The sequence below is a fragment of the Sminthopsis crassicaudata genome, chromosome X (genome assembly GCF_048593235.1).
Source record: "Sminthopsis crassicaudata isolate SCR6 chromosome X, ASM4859323v1, whole genome shotgun sequence".
In the NCBI taxonomy this organism is placed as follows: domain Eukaryota; kingdom Metazoa; phylum Chordata; class Mammalia; order Dasyuromorphia; family Dasyuridae; genus Sminthopsis; species Sminthopsis crassicaudata.
The window spans coordinates 1456801-1468155 of record NC_133623.1 but is presented as its reverse complement, the minus strand read 5'-3'; the positions used below and the strand labels follow the sequence as shown (position 1 = coordinate 1468155).

The window sequence follows — 11355 nt, the reverse complement described above, 5'->3', positions numbered from 1 at the left end:
ACTATGCCACAAACATTTTTGCACACATGGTTCCTTTTCCTTTTTTAATGATCTCTTTGTGTGTGGATCTATTGTTCCCTCTAACCCATTCATGATTAGAGTAGGGTTTCAGAACTACCAGCCCTCTTCCCCAATTTAATTCCTCTGTATGGGTTCTTGCTCTCGCACCTCATCATATAGCATAATTACGATCTTTACCTTTTCCTGGATGATTTTGCTATTTATGTTAAATTTTCTATCAAGTTCAGATTTGTTTGCAACAAAACTGTGAAACTCTTGACAGTTGAGTGTCCATTTTTTTTTCATTCAGTATTTTGGCTGGATATATCGTCAGCCACAACCCTAGTTCTTTTGATTGTAAATATATGATATTCCAGAACCGGCAGTCTTTTATTGTAGCCTGTGACAGCTCTTAGGTGACCCTAATTGTAGCTATTTGAGATGTTATTTTAAAATTGTTTGAAGGAGAATGTTGGGAGAGTTCAGCTGGGTTGCTGCCTATACTCTTCCATCCTAGCTCCAACCCCCTATTAGTTCTTTCCTAAAGTGATTTTCTAAAGTGGTCTGTCCTCCCAGCCACCTAATAAACTCCAGGGAGTCCCTATAGCCTCCAAGATGAAATATAAACCTTTCACAGTCCAGCTCCTTTCTATTTCCCTGCAATCAAGTTCGAAACTCAAGAAAATATTACTTACAGGCCCAAGAGATTTTATCTCTAATAGCAAATTGTACTAAGCCACAGCTTAGGGCTAGATCCATTATTGTAAATGTTTTACTAGGACTTACACACAGAGATTTTGTTGAACATGTTTTATATGTTTAAACTTATGCTGGTGCAAAGGATCAGTCATGAACCAAGCTTAGAGATTCTTAGAAAACACAGTCCTTATTTTTTTTTTTTAATTTTTTTATTATATATATATATTTTATAATATTATCCCTTGTATTCATTTTTCCAAATTACCCCCCCTCCCTTATTCCCTCCCCCCGACGACAGGCAATCCCATACATTTTACATGTGTTACAATATAGTCTAAGTACAATACATGTGTGTGAATATCATTTTCTTGTTGCACAATAAACATTAGAATCCGAAGGTACAAGCAACCTGGGCAGACAGATATTATGCTAACAATTTACATTCCCCTCCCAGTGTTTCTTCTCTGGGTGTATCTACCTCTGTCCATCATTGATCAACTGGAAGTGAGTTGGATCTTCTTATGTTGAAGATTTCCACTCCATAGAATACATCCTCATACAGTATTGTTGTTGAAGTATACAGTGATCTTCTGGTTGTGCTCATTTCACTCAGCATCAGTTGACCTAAGTCTCTCCAGGCCTCTCTGTATTCCTCCTGCTGGTCATTTCTTACAGAGCAATAATATTCCATAACCTTCATATACCACAATTTACCCAACCATTCTCCAACTGATGGACATCCATTCATCTTCCAGTTTCTAGCTACAACAAAAAGAGCTGCCACAAACATTTTGGCACATATATGTCTCTTTCCGCTCTTTAGTATTTCTTTGGGATATAATCCCAGTAGTAGCGCTGTTGGGTCAAAGGGTATGCACAGTTTGATAACTTTTTGGGCATAATTCCAGATTGCTCTCCAGAATGGCTGGATTCTTTCACAACTCCACCAGCAATGTATCAGTGTCCCAATTTCCCCACATCCCCTCCAACATTTGTCATTATTTGTTCCTGTCATCTTAGCCAATCTGACAGGTGTGTAGTGGTATCTCAGAGTGGTCTTAATTTGCATTTCTCTGATCAGTAGTGATTTGGAACACTCTTTCATGTGAGTGGAAATAGTTTTAATTTCTTCCTCTGAGAATTGTCTGTTCATATCCTTTGACCATTTATCAATTGGAGAATGGTTTGGTTTCTTATAAATTATGGTCAGTTCTCTATATATTTTGGAAATGAGACCTTTGTCAGAACCTTTGTTTTTAAAAATATTTTCCCAATTTGTTACTTCCCTTCTAATCTTGTTTGCATTAGTATTATTTGTACAGAAACTTTTTAGTTTGATGTAATCAAAATCTTCTATTTTGTGATCAATAATGATCTCTAGTTCTCCTCTGGTCATAAATTCCTTCCTCCTCCACAAGTCTGAGAGGTAGATTATCCTCTGTTCCTCTAATCTATTTATTATCTCCCTCTTTATGCCTAAATCATGGACCCATTTTGATCTTATCTTGGTATATGGTGTTAAGTGTGGATCCATATCTAATTTCTGCCATACTAATTTCCAGTTTTCCCAACAGTTTTTTCCGAATAATGAATTTTTATCCCTAATGTTGGAATCTTTGGGTTTGTCAAAGATTAGATTAGGAACTACACATCCTAAACAGGCTCTGGTCTCAGGGCTGATGATCTGGCTTACCCCCATGGTTTCATGAACACTAGCAAGCTCACAAATGAAGGGGAGTTGACAGAGAGCCCAGGGAAGGGGCTGAGCTAGCTGTTGCCCACCCCAAATATTCTTCGTGGCTTGTGCTGACACCTCCCCCCACTCTGTGAAGGGGGAAAAGGCATTGCACTCCTCATACTTGGAGGTGAACTGAGAAGGCTTTCACCTCCTCCCTCTTGTTCCACTCCCAGTAATGACCAATTTTAGGTTGAACGTGATGGCAGTGACTCCAATAACTTAATTCACAATTTTAGAATTTTCCTAAGTAACAGCCAAATAATTTTAGCTGTCATTTCATCTTAGTTTTCTAGGAAAGGTGAAAATACCGAATTCCCTAAATTACTTTCCCAAAATATTATAAAATGGGATTGGCAAGGCTAAGTCAATTTTCCACCTTCTTTTAGTTGTTCAGTTTATTCTGTTCCCAAGCTGTTGCAGTTTTGGAACTTCTCAGGGAGGATTCCTATTCCCTTAAGTAAGTTTCCCTTTTTCTTTTAGGGGACAAAAACAAGACATTTTTGAAAATTGAGTTAGAACAGATTTTAAACATTTACCCATCAGTGTTGAAAAATTACCCACGCAATAAAAAGCTATAATAAAAAAAAATTGTCCCCACTGTAGTTAATGAGATTCCCTAGATTCTGATGAAATGTTCTGGACCCACTGAATTGCCATTTGGTTATTGTCCAATTCACACAAACCAGTCTCTTTTGTGAGCCCAGAGAGGGTTAAGGTGCCAGTTTTTCCTGCCGGGCCCTGGGAAGTCTGACTCTAGATAACTCGGAAGCAGGCTGCTTGTAGCCAGAGTCTTTAGCGTAGCAGCAAACTGCTTTTCGGTTTTCCTAAAGTTCCCAAAGTCTTCTGTTACCACAGTCGGTGCAAAGAGATCCCAATTTCCATAGCCCTCTAGTGGGCTTTGATTAGAGTGCCCCCCAAACTGCTTTTACTCTCAAGTCTCCAACAAATTTCCAAATTACTTCACACACACATAGGAAAAAATCCTTAATCCCAATGTTGACGTCGGGCACGTCAAAAAAAGAAGCCCGAAAGTGATCAAACGTGAAGCAGTTACATCCAAGAAAGCAGTTCCCCTTCCTATAGCAGCTTTTATGCGCAGCACTGTTGCAATCACCCGATCTTCACAATTATCATTGCTCTCTACAAATCAGAAAACTGGGCAGACATCAAATCATTCGCCAGAAATGACTTGGCGGGGACATTTTCTCCGCTGAAACGGAGAATGGTGGGCTTACCCCATGCAGAGGCCCACTGGCTTTCCCACCTCACTGGGCAGATCTTTTGGGGGTGGCCAGGATCCCCTTCAGGAGGTTTCCAGACTCTGGGAAAAGCCTTCAAATCCCCCAGTTAAGGGATTTTAATCAAGAGGAGCTCTCTGTCAGATGGTAGCCCAGACATCTCCCCGCCCCAGGCCAAGATGTATCCCATATAATCATGATTTGTCAATCCATGTCTTGCCAAATTCCTAATGAGGAGTTTTGCCCGCTAAGAAAGCTTCCTTCCTAGTGACCCATAAAATTCCCCTTTTGCCCCAGATTTTCCGGTTTGCGTCTCGGAGCAGGGGGGATCTTCCCCCTTATTCCTACACCTCATCAGAGAGAGCCATGTGCCCCCGAGAAGGGGGATTTTTCTGGTGCAGCGGGGTAAATGTGGAAATACGTAAGGAAGAACTGCCCATGTTCCAGAGCATTGTACACACATTGGATTCCTAGTTCTCTAGGGGAGGGGAAATTGGCGCCTGAGGTTTTTGCCAGGGGGTATGGTGAACACTAGCTTGGCATGTATCTGGAAAAACAAAATACTATTACATTTTCCTAAAAGATGATCTCTGGGGCTCGCTCTGGCGTCACTTGCTTTGCTTTGGCTTAGTCACTTCATTTGACAGGACCTCGATGACCCTGTCTGCCCCGGGAAGGGACTGGACCCTAAGCAGCCAGAGAAGGGCTCCGGGAGAGCAGGAAGAGCTCCAGGAAATCCCAAAGCTCCCGCCCCACCCCGCCCACCCCGCCCCGCCCCGCCCCGCCCCGTCCCGTCCCGTCCCGTCCCGTCCCGCCGGAGACGGCAGGTTCCCGGGTCTCAGCAGGAAGGTGGCAGTGCGCCTGCGTCCCGGCACGCGCGCTTCCTCGCGGCGGCGGCGGCGGCGGCGGCGCGACGCGTTCTAGAACCCGGAGCGTTGGACCCACCGGGGCCCCTACTTAGTAGTTCCTGGCCAGTGCGCCTGCGCGTTGCTAGGGTCACTACCTAGATGAAGCGGGGGAACTCGCTGGCTTCGGAGGCCGTATTGAGTCTGCGCAGAGCACGGATATTGAAGGCCTAAAAGGCCTGGAAGGAACCGGAAGCGGAAGTTAATCCGGGGACAACTCTCGCTCAGAAAGCTCCCGTTTTTGTCTCGAAGGAGTCTCGAGATCCCGGCGCCGCCATGGTGAGAACGAGGGGCGGAGCCGGCCCGGGGCAATCCCGGGGGGCGGCCCGGGGGAGGAGGCTGAGCGGGTCCGGGACGAGCCTGGGGGCCTTCCTACTGGACGAGGTGGCTGGGGGGCCCCATTTGGTTGGCTTTGGTCTCCGTCGGGGAGGAGGGGCACGGGGGGGGGGGGGGGGGAGGGGGGAGCATGGAAGGGGAGCGGCGCAGTGGCTGAGGCATCTCTTGGCTCTCCCGGTCTGGGGGGGGGGGGGGAGGGAGGTTGTCGCTGAGAGAGGCGGGGTGAACAGAAGGGTTTGCAGCGGAGCCGGGGTGGGGGCTTGAGGGGACGGGCCCCTCCATCTCCCCAGCCGACCTTTCCCTATCCTGCCCCATAACAAAGAGGCTAGGCCAGGGCTCCCTCCCTCCCCTCAGAGTTTAGAAGGGGAAGGCCGTCTTGAAGGCCTCCGGACAGTGACGGGGGGAGCCCGGGGGCAAGACACCCTCCCGGTTTCCCGCGGAAAGGAGTTGAAACTGCTCCCAAGGCTTGCCCCCCGGTAGAAGAGGCAGAAGCTGAAGGGGAAGCTGTGAGGCCACCCCTCCTCCTCCTCGGGAAGGAGGTGGCTGGATGGGCCGAGTTGCTGGGGGGGCGCGGCGCGAGACCGAGAGGTTCCAGGGAGGACAATGGTGGTGGAACTGTGGAAGCTCTGAGGCCGGCCCCTGGAACCCTCAGCTGGCAAACGGGAGCCGCTTCCACCTGGGAAGGGCAATTCAGCCCGGGACCCAGGAGCCTGGGGGGGAGCCTGAGTGGGGCCGGGGGGAGGGGCCATTCCTGGAGGGAAGAGTCAGATTGGGGAATGCCCTTTAGGAGAAAGAAATGGGGGGGGCTTCGAAATGGGGGCGGCCCAGTTTCCCGGAGGGAGAAAGAGGCTGTGATCCCTTGTGCTCTCATGACTGAACAGGAGGAGAGTGAGTTTTCGGACCCAGAGCCAGAGGCTGCCGGAGAGGCAGAGGAAGAAACTAAGTCGGATAATGGAGAGAATGCACCCATCTACTGTGTTTGCCGGAAGCCTGATATCAACTGCTTCATGATGTGAGAGCAGATGGGGGGGGGGGCCTCTGGGGTCACCAAGGCTGGGCCAGGAAGCACATGGGGATGTGCGCTGAAGGGGGGGAGGACCTCGGATTTGGCGTCATGACAAGGCTCCCCCTTGGAAGTCTGATGGGGCTGGGTTCTCCCAAGGAGGCCCAGTGTGTCCCAGCTGGAGTTTGGGGGAACAGAGGCACACTAGAGCCCGTGCCAAGATCCCAAGATATCCCTTACCGGAGGAGGCAGGGCGCCCGGGAGCTCCTCGGAAGGAGCGTGGGGTCAGGACTGGAACGGATTTCAGGAGAAGCCTGAATGCACTGGAGAAGGGGCTCCCTGGTTGCCACGCCTCCACACGGGGGGACCAAACGGATCTCAACTTGGATTTCTTTCCGTCCCTTGCACAGCGGCTGTGACAACTGTAATGAGTGGTTTCATGGTGACTGCATCAAGATCACAGAGAAGATGGCAAAGGCCATCCGGGAGTGGTACTGCATGGATTGCCGCGGTAGGTCTTGCGGGCGGACTTCGGGAGCGGGGGGAGGCTTGGACAGCGCCAGAGGAGTCTCTCAGTCTCTTTCTGCCCCTTCCCCGGACAGAAAAGGACCCGAAGTTGGAGATCAGATACCGCCACAAAAAACCGGGCCGTGAGCGTGAGGGGGAGCACGAGGGCGAATCCAGGGATGATGCGAGCACCCCACGGAGGAAGGCTGGTCCCGATCTCCTTGTAGATCCCATGCCAAGTGGATCCATGTCCATGGGCAAGGGCTTCAGTTCTCCTCATAAGGCCCCTCCTCCCCCACCTGGGCCTGTCCGGGAGGTGCATAGTCAGGTAAGGGCCACCTAGAAGCCTGCCCCTCAGAAATAGACTTGGAGGACTTAGGGCTTATTGCAGGAGGAAGCTTTGGGTTGGAAAGGCATTTGGGGGTCCGGGGCCATTAGGGTTTGTCATTATCGTAGGGTATTTGTGATGACAAAGGAGCTTCTCAAACACTAAATCGCACGATCGGGTCTCCCCCTTCTCTCCTTTCCTGCTTCATCCCCCGACAGCAGATAAAACGGTCGGCTCGAATGTGTGGGGAGTGCGAGGCCTGCCGACGGACTGAGGACTGCGGCCACTGTGACTTCTGCCGGGACATGAAGAAATTTGGGGGCCCCAACAAAATCCGACAGAAGTGCCGCCTGCGTCAGTGCCAGCTGCGGGCCCGGGTGAGAGAGGCGGAGCTGGCCGTGGACCGCTTGGGCCCGCTGTCCGCCCAGCCCGGGTCTTCCCCTGACCTTCTGCATTCTTTGCTTTTCTTTATCCATAGGAATCCTATAAGTATTTCCCTTCCTCGGTGAGTCTGGCATCAGCCGTGGTGAGTGTTAGCGTTTGGGACTTGGCCCCGTTTGGTTCCCCCCCCCCCCCCCCCCGCTACCCCCCCTCCCCCCCATAGCTCCACATTTAGGCAGAGTTAGAGAGGAGAGGCCGCCTGGGCCTGAAATACCTTGTGAAGTTGAGGTGCCAGTTGCTAGAATGGAGATATCCTTGCTAATGCCTCAGAACCATTGTCTGTCCCATTTCCTCCCACCTTCCCCGCGGTAGACTGAAAGGACCCCTGGGGAAAACCTCAAGTTCTGACCTGCAAGCTGGCCCCTTCCTCTTCCTCACCCATCCTAGAAGCCGGCTCCAGGCTCTGTGAGCCAGTGTTCGGCCCATTGCTGTCTTCCTGATAGAAACTTCTCCGGACACGGGAAGAACATTTCCAGATGTTAAAGGAGCCACCAGAGGCTGTGGCCACACCTGAGGCACTCTCTGATGAGGACCTGCCTCTGGATCCCGAGCTCTATCAGGATTTCTGTGCTGGCGCTTTTGATGACCATACTTTGGTGAGGTTCCTTCTTATGGTAAGGAGATGAAAGATCCTTCTGGGCCCTGGGATCCCCAGTTGGGTCCTTTGTGTATTTGCTCTGAGTCTTTGAGCCTCTTCTCTAGCCTGAGCACCATGGGATGTGGACCAGGTGCTACACTCAGGCTTGAAGGATGCAGTTTGTAATCTGCACTCTACCCTTCACCCCCTAAGGGTCTTGGGGCCGCATCTCCCCCTCCGTGGCAAATGAGTGTTGGATTTCTATGGCCTTAACGGTCTCTGTGTCTTGGATTTTATGTCTTCAAAGGGGAAAAAAGCGGCCTTCTTTCCATAGCTTGGAGCTTCTGCTGGTTAGGAGAAGCTAACTGAGACCCCACTTTCCCCAAAGGCCTAGACAGTGCCTTTCTGCTGTCTCCCTCCTCATCTGCTGGGAACTGTGGTCACGGGCTCAGTTTCCTCTACCTTCCTGTCCCCAGCCGTGGTTGAGTGACCCTGAGGATGCCCCTTTCCTGGACCCAGCTCTTCGGAAACGCGCAGTGAAAGTGAAACATGTCAAGCGACGGGAGAAGAAGTCGGAGAAGAAGGTGAACAGCGGGAGAGGTGCTGGTGATGGTGGGCCTCGGGGAGCTGTCCAGGAGATTCACGGGGTTGCCCTATCGCCCTAGAAGGAAGAGAAGTATAAACGTCATCGGCAGAAACAGAGGCACAAAGATAAGTGGAAACATCCTGAACGCCCAGATGTCAAGGACCCGGCCTCCTTGCCCCAGTGCCTGGGCCCCAGCTGTGTCCAGCCTGCCCAGCCAGGCTCCAAGTACTGCTCTGATGACTGTGGCATGAAGCTGGCTGCCAAGTGAGGAAGCCAGCTCCCCTCCCCTCCCCCCAGCCACGTGGCCCTTCTTCCCCTTCCCCCTTCCCCTCCCCTCCCCCCCTTCCTTGCCCACTTCACACATGGCCTAGTTCCTTCCCCATTCTGTTCCTTCCTGGCTTTAGCCCGTGTGACCCCTGGGAGGGACCCCAGAGGCCACAAGCCCTCTGGGGTCCTTTGACATACACATCCCGCCTTCTTGCCCTGACAGTCGAATCTATGAGATACTACCCCAGAGAATTCAGCAGTGGCAGCAGAGCCCATGTATTGCGGAAGAACATGGGAAGAAGCTTCTGGAGCGCATCCGAAGGGAGCAGCAGGGGGCTCGGATGCGTCTGCAAGATATGGAACGGCGCTTTCACGAGCTGGAGGCTGTCATTCTCAGGGCCAAGCAGCAGGTGGTTCGGGAGGACGAGGAGGTGAGAGGAGCCTTGGCAGAGAGGAGAACCTTTAGGAAACAGGAACCATTCTCAGCCTCACTTCCTGTTTGCCTCTGTTTGTTTTAGAGTAATGAGGGAGACAGTGAAGACACAGATCTGCAGATCTTTTGTGTCTCCTGTGGCCATCCCATCAACCCCAAGGTAGCATTGAGGCACATGGAGCGTTGCTATGCCAAGGTACGTGGCCCCTCAGCCGTTTGGGGAAGAGGAGGGGGTGGGTGGTCCCTCCTGGTCTATTGGAGGGCAGTTGGGGGCAGCGAGGTGTCGGCTAGTCGGGCAGGAGCTGAGGCTTGATCCTAGGAGGCCTTGGAAGATGGGCGGTAAACTTATCCTTCGGAGGCCAGGCTCCAGGCTTGCTCGGCTTAAGGAAATGGGAACTGTCTGACCTGGCGGAGGGCAGAATGGTGGCTGTCCTTGGAACAACAGAGGTCAGACAGACTCTTGACCTGGGGGACAGGGGGGAGGAGGGAGGGCAGGAAGTGGGCCCCAGCTGACCAGGTTACAGCAAGCAGATGCCTGCTAACAAAGGTGATGGCTCTTGGCCGAGCTGGCTCTGTGAGGAACGTCTGTCATCCTCGGCCCCCATGTCTTCCACAGTACGAGAGCCAGACATCCTTCGGATCCATGTACCCCACCAGAATTGAGGGGTGAGAAGGGGTACTTTGGAGGAGGGGTGGGGAAGACCGAACCATCTTCTTCTTCTTCAGTCACTGATAGCCATCCTGTTCTCTTGCTTCTCACCCCTACCCTACTAGGGCCACTCGACTCTTCTGTGACGTTTACAACCCACAGAGTAAGACATATTGCAAACGCCTGCAGGTATTATGCCCTGAGCACTCCAGGGACCCTAAGGTGAGTAAAGACGGAGGGGACACTGGTGTTTGAAGCACACCCTGCCTGGGGATGCAGTCCTTGCCCTCATTTCTCTGGGGGGCAGTTGTCCAAGCCAGTGCCAGTGGTTGAAGGGCCCTTAGCTCGCTTACGTGGCTCTAATAATCTCTTGGGCTCGTGTGCCCGTTTCGGGGAGGGGCAGGTGCCAGCCGATGAAGTGTGTGGCTGCCCCCTGGTACGGGATGTGTTTGAGCTGACCGGGGACTTCTGTCGCCTGCCCAAACGACAGTGCAATCGGCACTACTGCTGGGAGAAGCTTCGGAGAGCTGAGGTGGACCTGGAGCGAGTGCGAGTGGTGAGGATTTTCTGCTTTGGCCCAGGTTTCCTCCCCGAGTCCACGTGGGCTTCAGGCAGTGAGCAGGCTCGAGTACCCGGCACAGAGTGCTAGTCCCAGTTGGAGGTTCTAGAGAAATTGGTACTCTCCATTCTTTTAGCTCTGGCGGCAGGCTGGCCTTTCCCCTGCATAAGGGCTGTGAGGTTGGGCTAGCGATGTGGCCTTGCCCTTGGAACTGGTGGAGAGGCCAAATTTGGAGGTGAAGAAAATGCACTCTTCCCCCGGGGAGGTGGGGCGCTAGGTGAAGGCTGGTGGAAAGGGGTGCTCTTCACCTGGAGAAGCTGCCTACAAATTGGTGTAGGCAAAGTTCCCCCACCTCCGGCCACAGCCACCACTAAACTCCACTTGAGAGAGACCTGGGTTGTGGCTCCAGAGTGCCTTCCTTGCTCCCTCTCTTGTAGTGGTACAAGCTGGATGAGCTGTTTGAGCAGGAGCGAAATGTTCGAATGGCTATGACCAACCGGGCCGGCCTGCTGGCGCTGATGCTGCACCAGACCATCCAGCACGACCCCCTCACCACCGACCTGCGGACCAACGCCGACCGCTGAGTCGGCCCCGTGGCCCCAAAGGGTAGAGGGGTGGTGACCAACCCTCCCTTCTTTCAGCTCTGTTGCCTTCCTCTCTTCAAGTGTTCAATTGTGCCCCCGTGCCTGCCTTGGCGCGTGGGGCCCTGCAGCTAGTGTTCTCCTCTGGTGGACCTGCCCTCCCACCGAGTCCCTGCTCGTTTGCTTCTGCCCTTTGTCTGCCCCTGTTCCACCTGCCCTGAGCCTTGGCTCTGTTCCTGTTAGCCATCCCTTCCTGACCTCAGTAGCACACTCTTTCTAGTGACTGAGGCCCCAGAGGGGAGTCCGGCAAGCATCTGGGGGGATCTGGGGCTGAGCCTCCAAGCTTATTCACAATAAACTTTGGAAAAAAAGAGTGCTTGGCTTCCTTCTGCGTCACCTGCTGTTTAATCCTCAAGGCCTGACACTCCCCTGGGTGGGGGGTATAAGGGTAGTCTTGAGGTTCAAGATGGCCAGGCTTCCTGGGGTGGGGGTGGGGGGCTGCTGGCTC

The 11355-nt window shown here is 52.4% G+C and overlaps 1 protein-coding gene across 12 annotated transcripts; it reads left to right on the top strand.

The window, feature by feature from the left end:
* The first annotated feature begins 4722 nt into the window (after positions 1 to 4722).
* Positions 4723 to 11220, top strand: CXXC1 (CXXC finger protein 1). 12 transcript variants are annotated; one of them, XM_074278124.1, is made up of 15 exons: positions 4723 to 4859; positions 5798 to 5928; positions 6330 to 6430; positions 6522 to 6754; positions 6973 to 7131; positions 7233 to 7280; positions 7639 to 7791; positions 8249 to 8356; positions 8438 to 8622; positions 8849 to 9056; positions 9144 to 9254; positions 9675 to 9724; positions 9833 to 9929; positions 10111 to 10263; positions 10704 to 11220. In XM_074278124.1, the coding sequence occupies exons 1-15, from the start codon at positions 4857 to 4859 to the stop codon at positions 10848 to 10850; spliced, it is 1887 nt and encodes a 628-aa protein (XP_074134225.1). In that variant the 5' UTR covers positions 4723 to 4856; the 3' UTR covers positions 10851 to 11220. The 12 variants fall into 12 exon arrangements, with proteins under 12 accessions (XP_074134225.1, XP_074134226.1, XP_074134229.1 ...); XM_074278125.1 differs by having other exon boundaries at positions 6976 to 7131; positions 10704 to 11218; XM_074278128.1 differs by having other exon boundaries at positions 7233 to 7259; positions 8441 to 8622; positions 10704 to 11218.
* The last annotated feature ends 135 nt before the right edge of the window (positions 11221 to 11355 follow it).

Bases quoted from the DNA above. Each gene is read 5' to 3' on its own strand.
- CXXC1 (XM_074278129.1), top strand. From the start codon at position 4,857: ATGGTGAGAACGAGGGGCGGAGCCGGCCCGGGGCAATCCCGGGGGGCG. The intron at 4,965-5,797 runs GTGGCTGGGGGG...ATGACTGAACAG, and splicing joins GGGCCTTCCTACTGGACGAG to GAGGAGAGTGAGTTTTCGGA. The intron at 7,281-7,638 runs GTGAGTGTTAGC...TCTTCCTGATAG, and splicing joins TGAGTCTGGCATCAGCCGTG to AAACTTCTCCGGACACGGGA.